The sequence below is a fragment of the Corticium candelabrum genome, chromosome 5, assembly GCF_963422355.1.
Source record: "Corticium candelabrum chromosome 5, ooCorCand1.1, whole genome shotgun sequence".
Lineage (NCBI taxonomy): Eukaryota > Metazoa > Porifera > Homoscleromorpha > Homosclerophorida > Plakinidae > Corticium > Corticium candelabrum.
Genome location: NC_085089.1, coordinates 7,961,491 through 7,985,498, shown reverse-complemented (window position 1 = coordinate 7,985,498; position 24,008 = coordinate 7,961,491). Strand labels below are relative to the sequence as shown.

General features: G+C 43.2%; 6 protein-coding genes and 1 long non-coding RNA gene across 8 annotated transcripts; 4 read left to right on the top strand and 3 right to left on the bottom strand.

The window, feature by feature from the left end:
• The first annotated feature begins 157 nt into the window (after positions 1 to 157).
• On the top strand, positions 158 to 7,565 carry LOC134180158 (uncharacterized). Its single transcript, XM_062647250.1, has 13 exons — positions 158 to 278; positions 941 to 2,183; positions 2,244 to 3,605; positions 3,672 to 4,504; positions 4,940 to 4,982; positions 5,038 to 5,087; positions 5,308 to 5,400; positions 5,458 to 5,637; positions 5,814 to 5,902; positions 5,957 to 6,061; positions 6,352 to 6,417; positions 6,501 to 6,553; positions 6,612 to 7,565. The coding sequence occupies exons 2-13, from the start codon at positions 1,081 to 1,083 to the stop codon at positions 7,177 to 7,179; spliced, it is 4,545 nt and encodes a 1,514-aa protein (XP_062503234.1). The 5' UTR covers positions 158 to 278; positions 941 to 1,080; the 3' UTR covers positions 7,180 to 7,565.
• LOC134180159 (serine/threonine-protein phosphatase 2A 56 kDa regulatory subunit gamma isoform-like) lies at positions 7,528 to 12,500 on the top strand. 2 transcript variants are annotated; one of them, XM_062647252.1, is made up of 13 exons: positions 7,528 to 7,636; positions 7,737 to 7,808; positions 7,885 to 8,050; positions 8,127 to 8,326; positions 9,408 to 9,742; positions 9,796 to 10,018; positions 10,074 to 10,124; positions 10,718 to 10,837; positions 10,905 to 11,032; positions 11,491 to 11,592; positions 11,655 to 11,727; positions 11,783 to 11,896; positions 11,956 to 12,500. In XM_062647252.1, exons 1-13 carry the CDS (start codon positions 7,610 to 7,612, stop codon positions 12,094 to 12,096), a joined length of 1,752 nt encoding a protein of 583 aa, XP_062503236.1. In that variant the 5' UTR covers positions 7,528 to 7,609; the 3' UTR covers positions 12,097 to 12,500. The 2 variants fall into 2 exon arrangements, with proteins under 2 accessions (XP_062503236.1, XP_062503235.1); XM_062647251.1 differs by having other exon boundaries at positions 11,655 to 11,730.
• A 460-nt stretch (positions 12,501 to 12,960) lies between these two features.
• Positions 12,961 to 14,207, bottom strand: LOC134179959 (uncharacterized). Its single transcript, XM_062647005.1, has 3 exons — positions 13,947 to 14,207; positions 13,751 to 13,859; positions 12,961 to 13,241 (listed from the first exon to the last, which is right to left on the bottom strand). Exons 1-3 carry the CDS (start codon positions 14,205 to 14,207, stop codon positions 13,057 to 13,059), a joined length of 555 nt encoding a protein of 184 aa, XP_062502989.1. The 3' UTR covers positions 12,961 to 13,056.
• On the top strand, positions 14,197 to 15,553 carry LOC134179960 (mitochondrial import receptor subunit TOM20 homolog). Its single transcript, XM_062647006.1, has 4 exons — positions 14,197 to 14,368; positions 14,455 to 14,504; positions 14,936 to 15,190; positions 15,273 to 15,553. Exons 1-4 carry the CDS (start codon positions 14,254 to 14,256, stop codon positions 15,294 to 15,296), a joined length of 444 nt encoding a protein of 147 aa, XP_062502990.1. The 5' UTR covers positions 14,197 to 14,253; the 3' UTR covers positions 15,297 to 15,553.
• Positions 15,554 to 16,192: 639 nt separating this feature from the next.
• Positions 16,193 to 21,168, top strand: LOC134179763 (inactive rhomboid protein 1-like). The gene is made up of 8 exons (XM_062646720.1): positions 16,193 to 16,688; positions 16,757 to 16,887; positions 16,949 to 17,120; positions 17,186 to 17,312; positions 19,938 to 20,007; positions 20,457 to 20,541; positions 20,607 to 20,739; positions 20,800 to 21,168. The coding sequence occupies exons 1-8, from the start codon at positions 16,212 to 16,214 to the stop codon at positions 21,135 to 21,137; spliced, it is 1,533 nt and encodes a 510-aa protein (XP_062502704.1). The 5' UTR covers positions 16,193 to 16,211; the 3' UTR covers positions 21,138 to 21,168.
• On the bottom strand, positions 21,144 to 21,861 carry LOC134179764 (UPF0669 protein v1g209471-like). Its single transcript, XM_062646721.1, has one exon. It carries the CDS (start codon positions 21,793 to 21,795, stop codon positions 21,265 to 21,267), a length of 531 nt encoding a protein of 176 aa, XP_062502705.1. The 5' UTR covers positions 21,796 to 21,861; the 3' UTR covers positions 21,144 to 21,264.
• Positions 21,862 to 22,865: 1,004 nt separating this feature from the next.
• Positions 22,866 to 23,920, bottom strand: LOC134180536 (uncharacterized). Its single transcript, XR_009970016.1, has 4 exons — positions 23,618 to 23,920; positions 23,303 to 23,560; positions 23,174 to 23,239; positions 22,866 to 23,107 (listed from the first exon to the last, which is right to left on the bottom strand). It is a non-coding gene; the product is annotated as an uncharacterized LOC134180536 (long non-coding RNA).
• Between the last annotated feature and the right edge of the window lie 88 nt (positions 23,921 to 24,008).

Here is a 24,008-nt window from a genome sequence, read left to right as displayed (position 1 = left end):
TGTATGATCGTTTACGCATGCATGTTGAAACGGAGTGAGCAGAATATCTCCCCGCTTGCATGTAACCCTGCTGAAAGCCGCACACATACGGGACTCGTCGCTAGCAATTCGATTGTGACATCACAAACTTAATTACTGGTGGGGAGAATTTCTTATTGCTGCACGGTTTCAATCTGGTCTGTCGTCAGCAAGTCAAGAGGGGACTCGACCGAAATTTGCAGCTCGAGAAACTGCGAGCAAGCAACACAGCATCTTAGCGACAGGAAAACGACGCAACGGTAAGCTGTACGTTGCAGCTGCAGTCTTGCACCTCTGCTCGTGCTGCAAGAGCGCAACGCGGCGTCGAGAAAAGCCCGTCATGAAAGAAACTGGAACCCAATCGACTCGCGGAAAAATCGAAAATATAGCGAAGACGCGTTTTTGTACCTTGCGAGCGCTCAGAGCTGCGTTGCGTTACCTCACACTTGGCTGCGGCCTCGAATCAGGCTATGGTGGGGCGGGCGCCTGGGACAAAGAGTCTGGTTGCTGTTTTAGGCATCGAGCGGCTTGTTTCTAGTGGCGGTGGTAGGATTTTGGTGACCAGGTCGCGTTGGAATGCCGAATAACTGTCCAGATGCACAACAAACGCTGCCTTTGTGGAGCGGACGTTTGCGGTTAGGGTGGTGCCGGAATGCAACGTTGTTTTCTTCGCTGTCGCGATAGATCGCTTCGTGGCGACGGCTGCACGTTTACAAACTTGCACGTCGCTTATGCATTTCCGAGATTGTACTCTCGTAATGGTTCGCAATGTGGAGTTTGGAGCAGGGTGCTGATTGGGTGGGCTGCTCGAATAAGGGGAGTGATGAATGACGGTAGCCCGTATGACGTCACTTAGTTCGGAAGTGGTGACCTGCGTGAGTGACTCAGCGGGCGTTTTGCAGCGTGTACTGTAATATTGCAGGTTGCTGTTTGTCGACGGGTGTGAGAAACGACGAAACGGAGTTTGGAGAACGACGACGACGGTCGAGAACTTTTCATTTCGATACGACGCAAGCAGCAGAAGTGACTTGCGCACGCAAAGTGCAGCCGTTGAATGACTTTATGATGAGTATTGTTAGTGCGACGCAGATGAGAGATCAGAACGGGTCCGAGCTTCTGAAAGAGAGTGGCAGCATTCAACGAGCTGGCGACACTTCCGCCCTGCAAGCCAACCCTGCGTCGTTAGACGACGAGGCAAAAACGCTACAACAGACACGGACAAGAAGCCCAAAAGCGTCGGTCGGTCGATCTAGCTATATTACGTCTCCTAATCCGACGTCTGAGGTGCTGCACATGACGAGGGGAGCAAGTAGGAGGCTGAGCCAAAGCTCTCCTGAACAGGCACCACCTCTGGCCTCTGACCGCGCCCGCACATCAATCACCACGTCGCCGACAAGACAGACTGCTAAGGGTACGAGAAGCAAGACGGCGCAGAGCACTGGATCGGCGTCCGGCAATCGGGAAGAAAAAGACGGTGCCGGAAGTGTGCAGTCGACAGGGCGTGCCGTTTCGTCTGGAAGGCAAGGAGCGGGAAAAAGTCAGAAAAGCAACGTCCAATCAGAATCCGATATTTCGCAGCAGTCGCAGTACGCGATTGCCAATGCTCAAGCTGCTCGGACGACGTCATCTAATATGAGCGCTCCTCCCAGTGCGGCTTATTTATCTCAAGCGTTAGCTGGAGTGAGTGGTCAGGGAACTCATGTCATACCGACCGAAATCATGGAGACACTGTACAGGAATGCCGATCCGTGCAGTGTACTGCAAATGTTGACGACGCTGCAAGCGTTTGGCGTGTCTACAGAAGTTGCTTCTCACCTGCTACATGCTGGTGTGATGGAGCAGGGAATACAAGGACAGGGTGTGGCATCTAATCTGAAGGAGGCAAACACACAGAACCCATCCAGCTCTGAGGCGCCCAAGCGGCACCATTCACAAGCTGATACATCAAAAGAGCTCGAGCCCTCACCAAAAAAGGCTAAAGTTAGTGGCACTTTGAATGCTCCAGAAAGTTTGTTATCAAAGAGTTCTGGCCAGAATCAATGTGATGTTTGCAGCAGAACGTTCAGTTCAGCCAGTGGTTTGGCAAAACACAAGCTTACACACAGTGAAGAGAGGAAGTTCATTTGCCATGTCTGTGGAAGAGGATTCAAACGACAAGATCATCTGTATTACATAATTTAGTTCTAGTTCATGTCACTGTTTGATCATTACTTCTTCTCTTATAGGAACAGCCATGCATTGACCCATCGTGAAAAAAAGCCATATAGATGCACATATGAAAGTTGTTCAAAGAGCTACTGTGATAATCGGTCACTACGTCGACACCTGGAGAATCACCATGCCAATGATGAATCTCAACTTGGTGCAACAACTGATGCAAATCAAAATGTGGAGGAGACTCAGATGAGAAGTGGTGGCACTGAGATGCCTGTCAGTGTCGATAATCAGCCTGTTTCAAGTGACAGTCAGGCAGTCAGTGGTTTTCCTGTTCAGTCTTTGCCTGAGTCTACCATTCACTCGTCTGCCTCTTCCACTACATCTCTATTTTCTGACAGAACAGTTTCCGGTGCTATTTCATCAGCTAATATTGCTTCTTCCGGCATGACTCAATTTCCCACAACTGTTGCAGACGAACAACATGCCAGTAAACAGTGGAATGAAATAGCAATGTCTTCTGTACCTTCTGTCTCCCAAGCTGCAAACAAGTATTTGGGAAACAAACCACCTCTTTTAATTAGCGTTGTACAGCCCACAATTTCAAGCAATTTTACTCTTAGAGCTACCTCGGTTCCATCTTATAGTTCAAGTTTATCAAATATTCCACAAGTCGAAGGGCATGGTACAAACAGACTGTCATCGAGTCAACCAATAACCCTGCCACCTGTGTATCCACATGATACTGCTAGTGAAGCTTATCAGAGTTATCTTGCTGCTATGGCAAAAAAGAAACAAGAGGAACAGGCAGCAAAACCAGGTGAACTTTTTCCTGCTGGAGTTGGAGTAGGATTAGATGTGAAGAGCATCATACAACAGCCTGTGGCAAGTCATGGATTGACAGCACCGGTGAGCTTACCAGGTCAGTGGACGTTTTCTTCATCAGCAAGTGGTTCGTCTACACCAGCATTCAACGTGGCACCATTTCCTCCAAGTTATGTATCTCCTACTCTTCCTACATCAAGATACCAATACCCTCTTGGAGCTAATGAGTCTTTATTGCAACCACGTCCTCCTCTTGCTGCTCCAGCTCAGCCAACCGATGCTCAACTGCTTGCTGTTCTGATGGCTGCTGCTCCTCCACCTCCCTCACCGATCTTTAATGTTAATAACTGGCCAGCCGCAGCAGCGGCAGCAGCTTTAGGTATGGCCGGTTCTCCTTATCTCTTTCAACAAATGCTGGCTGGTTTTATGCATCAAGCTGCCGTGTCTAGTCCGTTGCATGGATTGACTTCTGGAATGAACTATGTAAGCCCTGTCCATGTTCAGCGACCAGTTGGCAGCTCTGCCATTGCGGATGGGAGTGTTGGACAAAAGAAAGAAGATGATGTGTTTAACTCAACTTCAAAGATAGCAATCAAATCAACATCAAGGTTTGACATGATACTTAATTTTTTGTGTGTAATTTTAATTAAATGAATTATTGTGTTTTGTTCTAGTGGTTCTTCTGTTGTGCAAGTCCAGTGTCCCATTTGTGAACGTTTCTTTAAGAACGTGAAGTCGTTGAATGGTCACATGCGTCTTCACGGAGGGTATGAAGGTCACAAGACTTTAACCAATATTTCATCTGTTGTGCCAGTTACGAAACAAAGTCCAGTTGAAGACTCTGCAACTCCTTTTAGTGCACTTCTGAAAGCTGTTGAGGTGACAAAAGAACGCGAGTTAGCCAGTGAGGTGGGCAACGATGCTAACAGCACCAGACAAAAGAAGAGGCACTCAACTAAAGGTCAGGAAGTTCGGTTTTCTGAGCAGCCAATGCTTGTTGAACAAAGTCCTAGTGAAAGAAGTCATGGTTCATCGTATGATGAGTTTTGTCTGGTTTCGTCAGAAGATGATAGTTTTGTAGTTGATGATTCCAAGGCAGTCAATACTCAACAGATGTATTCGGGCTCTGACAGTGGATCGTCATCTGCTGTCAGTTCACCTAGTAGACCAGAAGGAGATGGAAACGTCTTGTCTCCCACACCTTCACTCTCTGATGGCAGTTCAGCTCGTAAACGAAAGCGACCAGAAAATCTTGTCTTGAAAATTCCAAGTGAACAGAGGGAATCAAGTGTTTTCAGCAACGATGATGCAGAAGTAGTTCATCCAACAACTCCACCTCCATACACTCCACCTCCTATTCTTAGCCCACATATTACTGTTGGATTATTGGGATCTCCGTTGAAGAGCCCACGTATGAGCTTGCTGGGAACTCCCGTCATAACACCACATTCTGCAATTACACCTGGTAGTTCAAAGTTCAATATTCCATGGATGCCAAGACGAATTAGTGAGTAGTATGTCTTGTTTATAATAATTAGACATACAAAGAGAGAAAGGGAACACACAATATGTATAAGACTAACACACTACACACTATAACGATTTCTTGACAGACTCTTAGAATTCATATATATGTGGAGTCATGATCATTATATAAATGAGCAGTCAGTTAATTTAATTGCAGGATAGCTCGATTGTGTATAAACTTGCTGTTTTAGTGATGGCAGATGCAATCTGTATGTCAAAATATCTGTAGTTCGGGATAGAGCTAGAACAGCCAACAATATTCACAGCGCATGTTGTCTTATCTGATTTCATTGGGAACAAAGTTTGATCTGAGTTATCTTGGACAGGGTCTCTTATATTTTTGTACTTTCTTGTGCTTGAACTTGACTTATATCTCCTAGTAGTTTGACTACATTTCTCTTTGTTTACGGTACAGGTACTGATCAGGGAGGTCAGGAACAAGAGATAACACTGACACCGTGAGGTTTCGTATATGCGATATTTTAGAGTTGAAATGCACTGTATGTTGTGTAGGAAAATCAATATTGGTGCACAGTTCCAGGCAGAGGTACCACCACTAGCAGGTGAGAGTAATATGTCATCTGTATTGTCAATGAGCATTTGGTTATTTGTATCGTATCTGCATGTACCGTGCAGTTGTGTTGTTTTAACTTCTACTTGACTGTCTTTCTTCATGTTTACTGATATTCCAGCCTGTGTTGACCAACTGTATGTGTTATGTTCAACATTTTGTACGATTGATATTATTTATTGATGACTCTGTTGTCATTGTTTGTTTTTCAGATGAAGTATCTCGACGTAATGCTTTGAAAACAAGGCATCGAGCAACTAAAGTCTGGTCGCCGATGAACAACGGTCGTATAAAATCAAGAGAACGTAAGCGGCAACCATAATTGTATCTAACGTTTCACAAATAACTACCATCTTTTGCAGTGGACACATACTTCGAACTGTCTCGTTCTGGTCTTGTTCCATTTTCAGGATCTAACAAAGAATTTGCTCATCACATTCTCTATTGGTGCAAAGGCAACATCAAGGCCTCCGTAAAGGTACTTTTGAGTGGTAAATCACCACTTCCAGCCGATCATCCAATGGAAAACTATCGTTATCCAGGTTTGTTACCACTTTGCAAATGTAGATATATAGCCTGCTGTTGCCAATGCTTTTTGCACTTTGGCAACTAGACCATTGTGGCATTGATGAGTTTCTAGCTTTTAGTTGCTAATATTTAGACAATAATTTCTTTCAGTTGTTTGATGTGAGACAATGGTGTGTTGTTATTATAATAGGTTCTTCACGGTGGATGCGGTCTGACAGACAAGTTTTCAAGAAAGCGTGGCGAGAACATGGCAAACAATTTAGACTTATTTATAAGGCTGTAGGTGCTGTCGATCTTTTTAAAAGGATTTTTTGTAATGGGAGATTTTGTTAGTTGGAGGGAAAGAAAACGGTGAAGGAAATAATAGAGTATTATTACTTCTGGAAGAAGTACTGTAACAATGAATATCGAGGCCGAACGAGGAGAGACAGTCTAGAGGTAATGAGTGCAGTGAGATGGTAGGTTATTGAATATGTTCAAGGCTACTTTACTGTGTATAACTTGTCTGTCTGATTGTTTGTTTGCCTGTCTGTGTATCTGTCTGTCTGTCTGTCTGTCTGTCTGTATGTATGTATGTATGTATGTATGTCTATTTGTCAGTTTATTTGTTTGCCTCTTTGGCCGTTGTTTGTTGCTTTGTCCTTGTTTCACAGGTTTTTCAGGATGTGTTTTGGTTGCTATTGTCTATTCCAGAAACACTGACTGACATGACAACGTTTGTGTTCCAGGTTGATTCTGAGGAAGAGTTCAATACTGGTCCTCCATTTGAATGTGAATTTCCAGCCTGTGATGCAGTATGTCACTTGTGTTTATTATGTTTTACGTATTTGTCTACATTAATTAAGTTGATCAACCATATATCTGTATTTTAATATAGGCATTTCCAACAAGACAAGGGCTGAATGGGCACATTCGAATTCATGGCGGAAAGTAGGCCAAGCTTCTAAATCTTCCATTTAGTAGTTGAGAATTCTTTTGGTATGTGTAGTTTTGTTTATCGTATTGAGACACGACGAGCTCGACGAGATGAAAAACAGAGGCAGAGAGGCTTGAGGGATCCAAGAAGTGGAACAGCTAGTCTTACTCCTTCACCATCACATCAAAGGATTGAGTGGGATGACGAGGAGGCAGGGAATGAAACAGTTGCCGGTGGTCAACGCTTTGGGCATGTCGTCGATGAAAAGACTGCTGTAGTGGCACCAATCTTACCAAACTACGCCACTATACCTTCTTTCATTGGATTAACTTCTACCCATGCTCATCCATCATTCTTGCCATTATCAATTTCGGGTGCACTAAATGATCCTCAGATGATGGGAGTGCAAGGAAATTTTGCTCATTTAGCTACTGGCATGATGCCTTCAAATCTGCAAGATCTTTCCAATTCTCCTGCAGGAAAGAGTGGAAACGGGAAACGGGTGTCTGGAGGGCGGTCAACACCGACGACTGATGGAAAACCTGAATTCAAATGTAAAGTTTGTGGTCGAGTGTTTCCTAAGGTGAAGAGTCGAAGTGCACACATGAAAATTCATTCATCTCGTTCAGATCACTATTAGCGATGCTTTTTGCCATTTACCGAACTACACTCTACTTTATATTTGCAACAAAAGGTACATCATTTGAAGTGATAAGTGCAGCTATGAAGAAAGTAGTATACAGTACTTTAGTTTGATGATGCAATCATGTCAGAAATGAATGTATGGTTTAGCTTAGTAGCAATTGATCCGGCAGATAGCAGAGATGACAATATTCTGACCTTCTTTTACTGTATTTATTAGAGATATGTTAAACTAAGAGTCTATTACGGTACTCTGTTGTCTGTGTAGACTCCGAGGAAAAGTTATGTACACATGGCTCTCTCTGTTTTTAACTGGTCCGGGATTTTTAAGACATTGTCACGTGATAGAGGTGGACGAATCAACGAACAGAGCAAAAAGGTGCACGACTGTAGTCTTTTGAGTAGACGTTTGACGAGCATTGGGAAAGATGCCGAAGGGCGGAAAGAAGGACAAAGTAAGTGTACAATCGAACACGTATAGTCCTCTTGAAACGCTCAATAGCCGTCAAGAGACGCTGTTGTGGGTGTGCCGAGTAAAGATGGCGACTGTTGTAGCAATCTGGAGGGAAAGCAGCGACTGCAAGCAAGGCAGCGCCAAAAGCAGACGCTGATGGACCATCAGACGAGGTAGTAGAGGATATATATGCGACGAGAGCACAATAAGCCCCCCACAACGTGAATATGAGATCTCCTCTGTTTGCAGGCGTCGCGTGCCACGAAGCATCATTCTTCGCCGAATCCGCCGCCGACGCAGGTGAACAAGATCAAATACTCGCTTCCCAATTTGCGGAAGGACAAGGGCGGCCGTGGCTCGAGCCGTTTTCGAGTCAGCGAGAAGCGCGAACTGCAGAAGCTTCCAGCGCTGAAAGGTAACGCCTTGCCACTACCACGTGCCATCAAACAGACAAGTTGATGCTCTTCTTGCTTGCTTATTACTTCGCCTAGATGCGGCACCTTCGGAGCGGGAGGGTCTCTTTGTGCAAAAGCTGCAGCAGTGTTTTGTTATCTTCGATTTTCTCTCCGACCCACTGAGTGACTTGAAGTGGAAGGAAATCAAACGGGCAGCCCTCAACGAGCTGGTTGATTATGTGACGCACCAGCGTGGTGTAATCACGGAGCCTGTCTACCCCGAAGCCGTGGCTATGGTGAGTACGTGTAGTTTGTTTGTCATTTGAGGATTGACTGGAATCATTCAGTGCGCTGTTATTTCATCCATCTCTGGAATGTGCACGTCCGAGTAGGACAAGAATACTAGTAGATGAGTTTAGAGTGCGAAAATAGTTTTTCTACCGTAGTTACAACTCATTTCCCGTTTGCAATACTTTGCAAGTGTTGGTTTATATCCACCTATTTGCAAAGTTTTAGACGTTGGCTAGGTAGGTCTCCTAGGGAATCAGGAAGGGTGTGGTTTGAGGTTTATGTAGGTTAGTTTTCACAAAACTGATAGATTTAGTGATAGTCCACAGTGTAGGATCAAGATTCTGCTCTTGCTGTGTTGAGTTGGGATTCAAGCATTTCATGCAACCTTATAATTACTATATGTCACTTTTTCGTTTGTTGCTGTCATTTTTAGAAGCAAAACAATCAGCAATTTGCGTCTATTTTGCTAAAACTGTCTCAAACTGTCTCGAGAGCGACACACTCACACACACACACACACACACACACACACACACACACACACACACACACACACACACACACACCAGTGGCACTGTCACTGCTTCTGAAGAGAGTGATCTCGATTAGATATCATTTATCATATCATCAGGTGTCCTGTCTTTACACTGGTACACGTGTACAACATGACATTGAAATGCAGCACATTTTTTTGTTGTCTGAATTTAGAAGACTCTAAAGTAAGCTCTTGTTGTTTTGCCACTAAGCGAAAAATAATCCCCTACCAGTGTCAACAAAACCCTCCATTAAATACATATATTATCGACGTTTCTTGTTTTAAACTATTGTGGCAACAGTGGTGACGTTGATAACTGAGACTGCACGTGTACTTGACGGCACATGTACTTGACTGCACGTGTACTTGTGTCAAGTTGTAAGGACTATGACATTGTAGTAAAGAACTACTGATGACTTTTGATGTAGTTGCAAAGTTGTCAGAAAATGTAGTACTGCTGCTGTAGTATGGATCATCTTGTGTGTCATGTAAATTAGATTGGCACTATAACAAAATCTATCACATATCAATGTTTTGATTGTGTCTTTCAGTTTGCTAAAAACACATTTCGAACTTTGCCACCTCCATCTAACCCGCTCGGTGCCGAATTTGATCCAGAGGAAGATGAACCGACTCTAGAAGCTGCCTGGCCCCACCTTCAATTAGTGTACGAGTTTTTTCTTCGTTTTCTCGAGTCACCCGATTTTCAACCGAACACGGCCAAGAAGCACATCGATGCAAAGTTTGTATTGCATCTGTTGGAACTGTTTGATACGGAGGATCCTCGGGAGCGGGACTTCTTGAAGACGACACTCCACCGGATATATGGCAAATTTCTCGGACTGAGAGCGTATATACGCAAGCAAATCAACAACATTTTCTATTCGTAAGACTGTTTATTGTTTTTTTTGTTTCGTTCGTTTTCATTTGTCTCTGCAGATTTATTTATGAGACCGAGAGGCACAACGGTGTGGCTGAATTATTAGAAATTTTGGGGAGCATTATCAATGGCTTTGCTCTACCGCTGAAGGAGGAGCACAAGGCTTTTTTACTGCGCGTTCTCATTCCCCTGCACAAAGTGAAGTCTCTTAGTTTATATCATCCTCAGTTGGCGTACTGTGTTGTTCAGTTCCTCGAGAAGGACTCGTCTTTGACGGGACCGGTGAGTTGACCGAGTGGTTATTGTGCTTGGAATCTGAGTTGTGTTGTGTCGTTAGGTTGTGAAAGGGTTGCTCAAGTTTTGGCCGAAAACGCACAGTCCAAAGGAGGTTGGTTGAATGTGCGCCGGTGACTGTATTGTGTGTGTGTGTGTGTGTGTGTGTGTGTGTGTGTGTGTGTGTTTATTGTTTGTTTATTGTTTGTCTATATAATGGTAGATTATCTGGGTTTCGTGCTATGCTTGCAGCAGCTACAGTATCATATGAAACGAGGTAACTATAATATGATGTTGTAATATGATGAACGAAAACTGTGGAAGCAGGTAGTTTTAACCGTAGCCATCATGTTTGGAGTGTACGCAAAAGAAAGTACACTTCAACGTGATGTGTGCATAGGAACGATTTCTCTTTGTCATACCGAACTGGTAGCAAGAATTGTATTATAGTGTCTAACCTTTGGGTGTTGCGTTTTGTTGTTTGTAATCTATAGACTCTTATCATGAATTTAATGGCAATTTTACTGATTATGCTCGTTTGTGCCTTGGTGAATTACAAAATTGATCGTAATGGGTGCTGCAGTGATGAGCAGTTCCCTGTACATGTACGACCTCCTGCACTCTTGTTGTCTTTCATATCTTTGTGTTGTTATTTTATTTTTATTTACAGTGGAGCGTTTTGTTCATTATGTTTGCTGTGACATGTAGGTCATGTTTTTGAATGAATTGGAAGAAATTTTAGACGTAATTGAACCAAGTGAGTTTGTAAAAGTGATGGATCCCCTTTTCAAACGGCTAGCACGATGCGTTTCCAGTCCTCACTTCCAGGTTGGCCCCTTGCTCTAATGTCCTGATGTTATCATTTTGTGTAAATGTTTTTGTGTGTGGTGTAAAGGTTGCAGAAAGGGCTCTGTATTATTGGAACAATGAGTACATTACAAGTCTAATCAATGACAACTCCGACAGAGTGTTACCCATTATGTTTGGTGCTCTCTACAAGAACTCGAAATCACACTGGAACAAGTAGGTCATTCATGTGATGGGCTTGTTTAGTATCCTACATAGTCATATGAGAGTCGGGAATGGGCTAATGTAGGTATTTAGTCACTAGACAGTATTCAACTCTTGCTGTGTGGAATCCATGGTAAACAGGATTGTGTTTCAGTGTTGTAATTTAAGTATGAGGGAAACAACAACATGAATGTTAATATCACAAAGTGTGCATTAATGGGTAATAGAGCATTCATCTCTTGGGCAAATGAGATTGTCAATTGGTAATAAGGATTCTGTTCCTTGCAATAGTAGTGTTACTCAACATCATAGATTTGTTATTACCTATAATTGTTAATACCATTGATACACTAAGAGGGGGTGGTGTTATGTCAGACTTTCTTTCAACTTAGATTTCAGTTTACTATACTATTGACGGCAATTGTTTATACTGACATGTTGCTGATGGTTTTTGATTTGCGTTTGATTAGAACTATCCACGGCTTGATATATAATGCTCTGAAGTTACTCATGGAGATGAACCAGAAACTCTTTGATGAGTGTACCGCAAGATTCAAGACAGAGAAAGAAACGTACGGTCGACACATTCAGACGTACACACAGTATGAGCATTGACTTTGACTGTGACGTGTAGAGAACATCAAAGGCAGTTGCAGCACCAGCAAGCGTGGCAGAAGATGCTAGAAATGGCGTCAAGCAATCCACACGTGGTGACGACTGTTGATGTTGGTTGGTGGTTGGCGTACATGATTTGTCTTGCAGGTCTCTCTCTTCAATGGAATTAGAGAAGTAGAAAAGTGTGCACCGGTAGAAGCAGCCGGGTCAGCTGCAGAGGATGATGACGAGCTGGTGGATCCATTGCAGATAAACGAAATGGTAACGACGAAATGTGTAGATTGCCAGGCCATTGTAAACGTTTGAAGACTTCATTTCAGGTACACAAGAAGTCTGAGAAGAAACCGGGTGTCGATCTAATTCGGCGAAAGTCATTCCTTCCTGGCGACTATAGGACCAAGGAGACGCTGGATAAATATCAACCAGCAACTGACCACTTGTCATCAGCTGCTGAGAAATGATTGGGAGTATTTAGGGCAATCTACTTCCGAATATAGTCGCTTATTGGTAACCCTCTACTTGGGCATTTTTTGGGACTTTGGTTTGTATATTCTGGATAGTCGATACTTCCCTTGTGTACTCCACTATTTTGGTTGTAATGCCCTCATTATTCATAGAGTAGTCACTGTAGCTCTGTAGCCGGATTTGTGATGGACGGTTCAATTGAATTGGGTGCATCGTTCTGGCTATTTGAACTGACTGTACATACAAAGACTGGGAAGTGTTTTTATGAGTACATGGTAATGCCATTTCGTCTCTTGAGTAGATTTGTGATAAATGTGTCTAATTGTCTATCTGGCTTGTCCTGGTTGTAACGAGTTGCGTTTAAATGAGCATACGTGTTGCGCAAAGCGACCTTTTGCAATATGGTGCCAACTGTGTACGAACGTGGCTGCGGTTGCTTTATGATTCATTGGTGGCATACAAAAGTCACATTGAAATGACATGGTGTTGGAACAAAGTTGATGTGATTGTGTGGCTTGGTTGATGAGTATATCCTACACTGCTGTACCATTTTTCCTTTTGGACACGACGCCGTTTGTTGCTTTCAGCACATGACACGTACGGCACAACTAGTTGTATACGGGTAAGTAACGGTCGTAGTTATCAGTACCGGCCGTAGTTACCAGTACCTATTCTGAACAGAAACTGAATAATTTGTGGTAGGTGTTACAGAATAAACAGTACTTGTGTTATAAAACTAACATCCTCAAGGCATTGTCATAGAGAGGTTCCTGTCAAACAGGTTTTCATATTTGATGAAATATGCAAAATGGCAATCACCATGGAATGTAGTGTAGTTGACTAAATTAGTACAATATCTGTTGTCTGTCTCATATCGCTTTAATTAATTAAAACACCACAAATCATATTTTAGATACATTGCCTCATAGAAGCCAAGTAATCTACTGAAGCACAAGTTAACTCCGGTCAGTTTTCTCTCTACTCTTCTTTGCCTTATGCATTACGGGAACTCGTCTGTTGGTAAGACCTGACTGCAGTTGTGATTTCCACACCTCTTCTGGTATCAATTTTGCCCAGTCAGGAGTTACAGAGGGAGGCAAGGTAAATCTGGCCATTGTACTTCGTATCAAATCAGCCTGAGCTGTAAATCAAATAGAAGTTGATTACCCATTTGCAGTCACAATATATCTCTAGTTTCTGAATTCTAGTTGAACCAGTTTGCCCACAAAGTAGAGGTGTGTGTGTGTGTGTGTGTGTGTGTGTGTGTGTGTGTGTGTGTGTGTGTGTGTGTGTCCGTTTAGACGGAAGCAATACAGGAGGAGGAGGTGGTGGTGGTGGTGGTGGTGGTGGTGGTGGTGTGTGTGTGTGTGTGTGTGTGTGTGTGTGTGTGTGTGTGTGTGTGTGTGTGTGTGTGTGTGTCCATTTAGACGGAAGCAATACAGAAGGTGGTGGTGGTGGTGGTGGTGGTGGTGGTGGTGGTGTGTGTGTGTGTGTGTGTGTGTGTGTGTGTGTGTGTGTGTGTGTGTGTGTGTGTGTGTGTGTGTGTGTGTGTGTGCATCAACACAACCTTTCTGCTAGACTTAGTTCATCTTAAAATAGCTGTGTAGCTATGGATCTGTTTGTCTAATTATATTTCATGTATTAAAATACCCTGAGACATTGCCTCCTCTTTCTCATCCTCCTTTTCACTCTTCGAGTTAGACTGTGATGATTCTGCTTCTACATGTACTGCTGTACACGCGCCATTTGCTTCAGCAGTCTAACAACACGTGCACAGTATTTTAATTAAACTTCATAGGTTAGTTGATATGAGCAATCTGTGTAGCTACGCCTCCCTACAACATACATCGTTAAGCTCATCTCGAACACTGCAGTCATTAGGACCATCATCTACAGTGTCGTCATCATCATCATATGCATCGTCGTCGTCATCCATATTTTCATCCTCATCTTCGTCATCAACAGTGGAAGAGATTGTAAGTTGTTGTTCTCCAACACCTTCACCTTCTTCATCTTGACATAATGGCACGTACCCATCCATACACGAATACTTTAAGTCGTCAGCCTCATCTTCCGAACTGAAATCGGCATCTCCATTGACTTCCATTGATACCAATTAGATTTCTTCAGTCACGCCTACTTTCTACTTCCAGATGGCGCTGAAATTAGCTGTTCTTGGTGGTTGTGGCCTCGCTTTTCTCGGCTACTGTATATATTTTGATAGAAAAAGAAGAACTGCTCCTGATTTTAAAAAGAAACTCAGGGAAAGTAAGTGGGGGCTCATTGACGGTCAACACATGGGGCACTTGCTGTTTTTTTCTTTGTCTTTTTTCGTTACACTATACTGTGTTTAGAGAGAAAACAAATTAAAGAGGAAAATGCAAAATCAGAAGCAAAGGCTAAGGTGATCGCATTTTTTGCTGGTTGCCAAATAAGTTTGCAGTCGCATTAATATTGTTCAATTTAATAATTAATTAAGTAACACTGAAACTTTAGATGCAAAACATATTTGTTTAATTGAATGAATGAATGATTTCCTTACTTACCAAAACTATAAACACTTCATCTACGTATACATGCACACACACAAACACACACACACACACACACACACACACACACACACACACACACACACACACACACACACACACACTATTGGGAGTCTAGTTGATAAAAATATTTGTTGGTGACTGTGTAGAGGCTGCCATTTTAAGAGTTATAGTCATCTTAATTAATAGCTCCTACAGTAGTCTTTTTCTAGTATCTTGTTTTAGTAGTAATCTAAATGATTTTGGCATAGTATTGATGAAATTGCATGCTACTTTGCTGCAGCATGCCAAAGCAGGCGATGCTGCCTCTGCTGCACAGGAATTCTTTCTGAATGAAGTTCAACTGGGAGAAGAAGCTCTTGCATCTGGTGATATGGAAGGTTGCGTCGAGCACCTCCTGGCAGCTCTCAAAGTTGCAGGAAATCCCACACAGTTATTACAAATGTACCAGCAAGCTCTTCCTCCCGATGTCTTCCAGATGCTTGTGCAGCGGCTCCCTACAGTTGTATCTACTAAATCAAGTGGACAGGGTGCCCAGGTTAGAATGGCAGCATTATAGTGTTTTTGTATCTTGTAGGGTACAATGTGCTGTCTTATGTATGTGTTGATGTGTTGTGTAGTTACAAGATGATGACCTTGATTGATTTATCATGAAACTTTAGTGCAGCTAGAAATTTGGTAATTTGGAAGATTGGTAGTTGACCTTATGTGGTGAGTTAGCACTGTACTCGTATTTGTTGTATAAGTGTTTTCTTTCACATAGTCATGACTGTTGTCAACTATTGTGCTTTAGTAATAGTGAATCACTCTAGTGTAGATGCAGTACTTCACTCTGCTGCTTTCTGTTCCTTTAGTCTGAACCTGCTTGACATTGGAATTCCGTGTTTATAATAGTGTGCGATAAACTTCACTGCTCATAACCAACAGAACTTGTACAGCTGCAATACGATGTTATGCAGTCCTCTGGTTGAGCATCTTGTTTGTCATGTATGATATGCTACAGGTTTGTTATTCGTACAGCTGTGGATGCAATTTTGAGCCACAACACTAACATTTTGTATTACTCAGATGGTTCCACAAGTATCAGTCGTAGTAGGCTTGGTTGAATGACTTACAAATAGTTAATAGTTTCAAATTTAATTAAGAATTCAAATTTATTTTCATATCAGAACCATTGGTGCCATTGGTGTAAAAGCAGACTTTGACAATATCAAATTGTGTATACATATTTTGCACATGCTAATGTTGATTTGGCATACCAGTGTTACAAATCAAGTTTCTGTGTTAGAATGTTATGCAATTTCTGTGTAAATATTTTGCAATGAGACGGACAATAGGGCAGGGTCTTAGAGGTGCAGAGTGTTGGCAAGACAACATTTTATGTCTATCGTTGCACACCAGTCATTCTTCACTCTATCGAGCTCTTTTGCATCTTACATTAAACTTAAGATGGCGCTCACAAAAGCCTGAAAGGGTGTGTATTTAATTGGATATTAAATAGTGGGCATGGTTACAAGTAGTAGGCGGTGCCTAACTGGCTGGACTGTCTTCAAGTTGTGATGAGCAATTCGCGGAGGACTGTGGAGTCTGTTCCTCTTTTGCACGACAACAACTACAGATCGTCTTCTCGACGCCAGAAGCGATACGATAAAACGACCGAGTTTTACGTGCCATCTCGCGACGCGAAGCAAACGCCAAGTGTGCCGCCTGGTGTCGAAAGAAATGAAGAGAAATATCGGCGCCAGCGAACCGAGAGGCCTCCACCTCGATATGAGACAGACCCGTCGTCGTCTCAGTATCGTTTCAGGCCGTACTTTATAGTAACAGTGACGCTCGTCGAGGTGGTGGTGTTTGTGTACGAGATTGTTGCGGGAGGCATAGCGCCCGTATCGTTTACGCCGGTCACGGAGGAGCTCGTCTCTGTGCCCATTTTCGGACAGAACTACAATGAGACGGTGAAACGAGGCGTCGTGTCCAACTGGTTCATTGGTCCAGACCCCTCGTTTTTTGTGCACAATGCTGCCAAGTTTACACTGGTTTCTAAATACAAATTTAATTTTTTTATTTTTGTGTATTTTTCTGGTTGTCCGGCTGCGTGTTTCAGTGTATGAGGAAAGACACGGCTTTACTAACGAGACTAGCGCAGCAGCGGATAGAAGAGAACTACCTGAGGTGCTGCAGTTTGAATGACGGGTCGAAGGCATGTGGTATGGTTCTGCAAGAGCAATGCAAAAGGTGCTTACAACGTGTTAGCGTCACGCAACGAGTGATGTCGTGACTTTCCTCTGTGCTGCAGCTTTCCAACCCCCGGAACTGTGCTTGGCGGAGCGTCTCAGTGTGATCAGTCCGGTGGGTTGTGTGATGGTGGAGTGACACTTGGTCCATGCTGTGTGGGTCTCGACGCCGGATGCATTTTGACGTCCAGAGAGAATTGCAGCTTCCAGAATGGCTACTGGCACTCAAATATTGTATGTGTGCTGCCAGTCTGGTTATCACAATGATTTTGAGTAAATCGAGTATTGCCTTGTTGTAGTCTCTCTGCAGAGATGTCAACTGTCTGGCTGATGTGTGTCGGGTGCCAGCATTTGCGGACTCTGCTGACAGTCAGGAGAATGCAAATCAGTGGTATCGCTTTATTACACCTATATTCTTACATGCAGGTACATTGGAAACTGTAGAGGTACATACATACATACATACATACATACATACATATATATATATATATATATATATATATATATATATATATATATATATAGGAACTACCTATATGAAACTGTAATATGAAATGCACTTTGGGTTGTAGATGGGGTTAATGTTTCTATGCCATAATAATAATAATAATAATAATAATAATAATAATAATAGTCACCGCCGTGGCTTAGTGGTCAGCGACAATGGCTACCACTCCATGGTTTGGGGGTTCAAACCCCAGTGACGACAGTAAATTGTGAAACTTGTCTGTCTTTCTTTCTCATGTTTCTCTAGCTTTATCCGTGAGACTATGACTCGTTTCAGTCGTTGGGGAGTTTCTGTGGTCTGGCGAACGGTCCGTTGACGATGACGTCCAGTGCTTTCCTGGTGGTTGTTGATATCCACTAGGCGTGCTGTATCGAGTACGCGGTCACCGTAATGCCTGCAATCTATATTGAATTGGCTAGTCATTGATCGCCGTATGGACTACACGGAAACATGTACCCCACTGGGCTCACCTGCCGGGTTGGTGGGCGCCCAGATGGGGTAAAGACCCCACTTGCCCATTATGGAGGGGCATAACGACACATCTACATCGAATTTTTTTGAAAATGGTATCTGTTTTTAAGTATTGTCCATGTCAATAATACAGCAATCGCAAAAACTCTAGAAAACTCAGAAACTTACTACTCTATCATAAATCAGTTTACTTAGCGAGGCAAACCTCAGTTCTGATGATGTCAATTTCTTCTGCACGGAAGGGCCTGTGCTTTGCCAACCTGCTACCTCGGATGCATAAATTGCTGAACAGATCAGACTGAACGATAGACGGCACCTGATGATTCTTATGGTCTCAGTGTAGGTCTTCTTTGTTTTGATTGATATTAATTCAGCTATTCTCTTGTAAAAAATTGACGCTTCTTACCCCATTCCACCAGTTGCTGCAAAACGAGGGGTCTGAAAGTTGCATTCTCTATCTCTCTCACACGTTCACCATATTCCGGTTTTTTCTCATTTTCATGGTTTTTGTAGGCTGATGCCAGAGAAGTAGATTGCATGTTTGAACACGCTATATCGAATTGGCTAGTCATTGATCGCCATGTGGACTACACAGAAACATGTACCCTGCTGGGCTCACCTGCCGGGTTGGTGGGCGCCCAGATGGGGGTAACGACCCCACTTGCCCATTATGGAGGGGCATAACGACACAATAATAATAATACTTGCCACATGTGAAGTGTAGGCCTGGAAACAGTTGACCACATTGTGGCAGGTAGTGCTTTGGCACCGATGGACTACACTGATTGACACAATCAGGTGGCCTCCATCATTCACTGGGGTGTTTGTCGCCATTTTGGGGTTCCAGTGGAGAGCAGGTGGTACCGGCATCATCCTGATAAGCTTTTGGAGACGGATGACATTACTATGATGTGGGATACCACCATCCCCACTGCCGGGAAGATCAAAGCCAATCATCCAGACATCTGTCTCAGAAATAGGAAGACAAACACTTGTCTTCTTATTGATATCAGCTGTCCTGCTGATGGCGACATTGGCAAGAAACATGCTGAGAAGTTGGTGAAGTACAGCGACTTGCGAGTGGAGATAAGCCGCATGTGGCATTGTCGAACACTGGTGGTTCCGGTGGTCTTGGGAGCTTTGGGCACAGTGCACGCAGGTATTGCATGGTGGCTGGGCATTATTCCAGGTCATCACAACCTGCAGCACTTACAGAAAACAGTGTTTCTGGGATCTACTCGGATCCTTCGTAAAGTCATGTCTTCTTTCTAGACAGCCGTTATGGTCTAAGTACTTCTGAAGCAGTATTTGCTTTTGGTACTTGTAATAGACTTTACAAACCAGACTGATCTGGTTGAGCACGACATAATCTATTGCATTTTTCTCTTTATTTTTGATAAGTTATATTGTAGTTGAGACTACTGATGTTTTTGATCTAATTAAATTAATTATGTGACTCAGAACTTGAAGTAGGTCGATGAGAATACTGTAAACTAAGAAATTTTCGGTGGCGGTTTATTTTCCGTAATTTTGGTATGGCCTATGAAGTGTGTACCTAAATTAAATCTCTACCTCAATTTTGTGAAAGTTGTCAAACCTGTATGACAACACCAATGTCCATGAACATGGAAATTAATTATTGCAATTATTATCTAACTATGTAGTGCACACTTACTATTGTTTCACAACTACGTGAATGTGGCCTAGTGTACTGTGTATCCAGCCAGGAGTCTCGAGCTTCCAAGGTGTTTCACTGAAAATAGATCGTTACTGAAAAGGAATTTTTAGGAGGTACTGAAATGTTTATGCCAACAAAAATTTCTTGGTTGACAGTACAAGTACATGTGAGTGCGTAGAATGCATGTGAATGCAACCTAGCTTGGATTTATAGTATGATTTGCATGACATTCTTGTAATGCTTTACAATTTACTGAGTACTTGATTAATGTCATCTTAATTAATTAAGTTTTTTTGCATTTGAATGCATATGTGAAGTGCACACACTTTTAGTTTGTGTAATTTAGAGGCAATGGGGCAATAGAATGTGATGGTGTTGTTTTGATGTGTAGGAATCATTCACATTGTTTTAGTGCTGATTTTCCAACTGTGGCTGGGAATTAAAGTAGAACGACAGTTTGGGTATGGATAGAAACGGACAGAAACACACACACACACACACACACACACACACACACACACACACACACACACACACACACACACACACACACACACACACACACACACACACACACACACACACACACACACACACACACACACACATCACACACGCACACACACACACCAGCGGCATCCGGTAATAGGGGCTACAGGGGGCTGAAGTCCCACCACTTTTCGGGGCATTTTCACAATATTTAATATCAAAGACCGGAGCCGAAGTCTCAGCAGCGAGTCAGCCTCACCACTTTTTGCCCCCACGCAATGCCACTGCACACACACACACACACACACACACACACACACACACACACACACACACACACACACACACACACACACACATACACACACACCACAACTTGTTTGCTTGGTTTATTGATATAAAGGTAATGTATTGTTTTCAGATGGCTTTCCATTGGTATCGTTTATATAATTAGTGGCATTGGTGGCTACCTCGTGAGTGGTATATTTGATCCTCAGTCTCAATCGGTAGTTATCCCTAGAATGTCTACAGTTAATGGTTGCTCTTCTAACTTGTTGTGTTATCCTCCAAGGTCGGTGCATCAGGTGCACTGATGGGTTTGTTAGGTGTCAAGTATGTCGACCTATTTCTATCTTGGAGTTGTCACTATCAGAAACCGTGCAGAACGCTAACTGCTCTCATTCTAGACACCATCGTGATATTGAGTATTCAGACCACTAGGGTTTTTACCTGTTATGACATGTGTGACTGTGTCTATTATTTAGTTGTAGGAACAACACCATATGTGGACAACTTTGCCCATATCGGCGGATTCGTGATTGGCACAACGACTGCGTTCATCATCATTCCCTACATCAAGTACCTACGACATGACCGAGTCAGCCGTTTGGGAAGGCGATGGCAGTGTGGCCGTGTTATGTGCTGTGTAGTTGTCTTTCTTCCTCTGCTTCTTTCTCTCTTCTTGATTGGTTTCATCGTCTTCTACCAGACTCAGAACACTGAATTCTGTAGCTGGTGTCATTACATTAACTGCATTCCATATGTCAAAGGGTTCTGTGAGGAAGGTTTCAGCAGTCTCGTAGAAGCAACCAAAAACTGGTAAAAAGTAGAATACAGGATACCATAACTATATTATTTTTCTACAACAACACAGCAGAGTGTGCCAACTGTACAGTAGAAAACATTACTGCCATTACGTCTCAGCGCAAACTATGGTCTAGATATGTTCATTAGAGCAAAACTTCAAGTATCAATTTCAGTAGTAAAGATAAAATGTTCCAGGCTGTGTTCTCTTTCCCATCAGGTTGTGACTTATTATAATCTTCAGGAGAAATCTTGGCCGCATCGTCATAACTAAGCTCTCCATCAACAACAGTCATCAAGAATTTTGACTCCGGATACTGTTCGTGTCCTATCACGCCTGCTACTATCGGCCGCTTTAGCTTGTGTGAGATGACAATCAACTCGCGACCACATGTGTTTGAACTCATGTTGTAGTCGAGGTCTCGATAGTGCGGCTGTCTGTTGCCCTCAGAAACGTAGAGATCCGCGTCTCCTTCGAGGCTGTCCAACACAATTGTGAACTTCCTACCAAGTGTCAGGCGGTAGTAAGTAAAGTTTCGCGCGTTGACATGGCCGTGAACAGTCTGCAAAATACGGTCCGTCGCAGCTACAAATTTGCACTGACTCAAACAAAGAAGTTCAACAGTCAGCCACAGCATCAACTGTCTCGTTTGCTTTCGATGAAACTGATACAACATCCCTTAGAGTCGAACAACAACGTCGACAACAAGAAACGACAAGAGCTCCGTATCGGCAAAGCCTGCGCAGGGCCTAGGGGTCCAAGGCAGGCGTGTAGCTAGCCTCGTACCCAGGCCCTCTTGCGCGCCCGGAGAAGAGGGCCTGGTACACGTTGTATTCGCATGCGCGCATAAATGAGAAGGAAATCGTGGTAATGCAGGCACGCATGCGGAACCGACGTTGTTTAGAATCTCGAGCCGATAATGTCGCGCGCAATCTACAGTGGAACAGCTTCCGTGTTCAGTAGTGATGAAGCCCTAGATCTAGACCCAAGGTCAAGTGAAACTCCGCGTTCGCGTAATCTTTGACTTGTTCTATCATCAGCAATACTATAGGAAACACGATCGCGACAATGACGACATATCCACAATCTTCTTCACCACATTTCTCTAGCTTACAGTCAATCCTATACGGTGCATGTTGATAGCACAGCGATTTACCGTATCCTGTAGGAAGCCAGCTGTAGACGTCGTTTCCGTTGTAGATGTGCTCTACGACAACACGCTGCTGCTCCTTCAGCTCTACATTACACAGCTTAAGCTTGCCTAGAGCGTAGTGCAACACCATATCAAAACCAGGCCCTCTTCTCCGGGCGCGCAAGAGGGCCTGGGTACGAGGCTAGCGTGTAGCTCACAGCCATATATATATATATGGCTCTGGTGTAGCTAGCTACGCGGGAGAGGGTCTGGCTGCGCGAGACTGAGTGTGTGTGTGTGTGTGTGTGTGTGTGTGTGTGTGTGTGTGCGTGTGCGTGTGTGTATGCGTGCGTGCGTGCGTGTGTGTGTGTGTGTACGCGCGCGCGTGTCTACTCCTAAAATTATTTAGTAGTACAGTACAGTCATGGAAAATTCGGAGCCACGGTTCACGTTTTGCCGATTTATTACATTGATATCAACCTATCCATCGAGCACGTAGTTTTTATCCGGGACCTGCCCGCTTATCTGCGCATAAGTGCGCACCCAACTGCGCGTAACTGCGCAATAACTGAGATGAGCTTCATTAATTTTCTTTGAGAAAACTGTGTATCGATTTTACCAAAATGTACTCAGCTGGAGATCAAACAGAAGATGAACAACTCTATTACTTTCTGCTTCTATTTTTTAAATGCCAAAAACGTTAGCAAAACTACATGGCTAATAAAATTAGCTTGTTTCATATGAAAGTTGGCTTTTCAAACGGATTAGTCCTGAATGTCCTGTTCATGACTGCTGTGTTCAGACTCTCCAAAACTTTGTTCTTGTAACTGTCGACACAGTAGCCATATCTGAACAACTCTAAATTACAGTACTTCAGTATATTGTACAGTGACACACAATGGCTCATCTTTATCAACCTCACCTTGAGTGGCTAGACCAATGAAACCGATCAACAAGGAATATTGAATTTTGAAATAGCCTTGGTTCTCTAAAAACAAGTCAAATACAATATGTTCATCTTCTCAGTCTGTACGTATTAATTAATAATTACCTGTTCAGCACATACTCATGTAAGTTATAAGCGTTGTCATAAAGAATATATTGTGGAGGCTCTTTGAACCGAGACAGCATCATTTAAAATGGTATTCTTGGTGACTCAACATTTTGCAACACTTCAAACACGTATGATATTCCATGAGGGCAATATGTAGCTAATATGCCGGAAGACAGAGAACGGTGTCCTTTCTTCTTTTTGTGACAAATTGTTGTTTTACATCCCCAGTAAACATCAACTTGAAATTTAGGAATACTAAACATAAAACACAGCATTACCAATGACCCACTACACAACTGCCAATACAACTACCCTCTGCACTGAGAGAAATTAGGAAAGAATGCATAGTCCTCAAACAGGTTAGTAACTTGAGGTGGTGGGTAGCGTCTTTCTGTGTTCTGCTTTGTGTTTTCGTGAAGGAGCCATCATACAAACGACCAGTTCCTGAACAATTCTTCTACAGTGATCTGCCATACAACTTGTTTTGTCGTTCTGAAGGCAAGCACTGACGAATTGTTGCAAAATGGGTTCACATTTACGTAGATGTAGGGTGTCATAGTGCGTCAAATCTTCTCCTTTACAGAAGTTAGCTAAAATTTCTTGGGTGAGACGATCCTCTTCAACTGTCCCTGCACCCTGCATTACGTACGGTCGCGCACTTAACTTACGCGCAGATGGGCGCGCAATTACGCGCAGATAGGTG

What these genes read in the sequence shown, in the direction of transcription:
- LOC134180158 (XM_062647250.1), top strand. Translation starts at nt 1,081, where the DNA reads ATGATGAGTATTGTTAGTGCGACGCAGATGAGAGATCAGAACGGGTCC. An exon ending in ATGGATGCCAAGACGAATTA is followed by an intron (nt 4,505 to 4,939) that starts GTGAGTAGTATG and finishes TTTACGGTACAG; the next exon opens with GTACTGATCAGGGAGGTCAG. An exon ending in CAAGAGATAACACTGACACC is followed by an intron (nt 4,983 to 5,037) that starts GTGAGGTTTCGT and finishes TATGTTGTGTAG; the next exon opens with GAAAATCAATATTGGTGCAC.
- LOC134179959 (XM_062647005.1), bottom strand. Translation starts at nt 14,207, where the DNA reads ATGGAAGTCAATGGAGATGCCGATTTCAGTTCGGAAGATGAGGCTGAC. An exon ending in TTCGAGATGAGCTTAACGAT is followed by an intron (nt 13,860 to 13,946) that starts GTATGTTGTAGG and finishes ACGTGTTGTTAG; the next exon opens with ACTGCTGAAGCAAATGGCGC. An exon ending in AGAGGAGGCAATGTCTCAGG is followed by an intron (nt 13,242 to 13,750) that starts GTATTTTAATAC and finishes TTTGATTTACAG; the next exon opens with CTCAGGCTGATTTGATACGA.
- LOC134179764 (XM_062646721.1), bottom strand. Translation starts at nt 21,795, where the DNA reads ATGTTGTATCAGTTTCATCGAAAGCAAACGAGACAGTTGATGCTGTGG.
- LOC134180159 (XM_062647251.1), top strand. Translation starts at nt 7,610, where the DNA reads ATGCCGAAGGGCGGAAAGAAGGACAAA. An exon ending in AAACGCACAGTCCAAAGGAG is followed by an intron (nt 10,125 to 10,717) that starts GTTGGTTGAATG and finishes TGTGACATGTAG; the next exon opens with GTCATGTTTTTGAATGAATT. An exon ending in TTTCCAGTCCTCACTTCCAG is followed by an intron (nt 10,838 to 10,904) that starts GTTGGCCCCTTG and finishes TGTGGTGTAAAG; the next exon opens with GTTGCAGAAAGGGCTCTGTA.
- LOC134179960 (XM_062647006.1), top strand. Translation starts at nt 14,254, where the DNA reads ATGGCGCTGAAATTAGCTGTTCTTGGTGGTTGTGGCCTCGCTTTTCTC. An exon ending in TAAAAAGAAACTCAGGGAAA is followed by an intron (nt 14,369 to 14,454) that starts GTAAGTGGGGGC and finishes TACTGTGTTTAG; the next exon opens with AGAGAAAACAAATTAAAGAG. An exon ending in AATCAGAAGCAAAGGCTAAG is followed by an intron (nt 14,505 to 14,935) that starts GTGATCGCATTT and finishes ACTTTGCTGCAG; the next exon opens with CATGCCAAAGCAGGCGATGC.
- LOC134179763 (XM_062646720.1), top strand. Translation starts at nt 16,212, where the DNA reads ATGAGCAATTCGCGGAGGACTGTGGAGTCTGTTCCTCTTTTGCACGAC. An exon ending in ATGCTGCCAAGTTTACACTG is followed by an intron (nt 16,689 to 16,756) that starts GTTTCTAAATAC and finishes TGCGTGTTTCAG; the next exon opens with TGTATGAGGAAAGACACGGC. An exon ending in GCTACTGGCACTCAAATATT is followed by an intron (nt 17,121 to 17,185) that starts GTATGTGTGCTG and finishes GCCTTGTTGTAG; the next exon opens with TCTCTCTGCAGAGATGTCAA.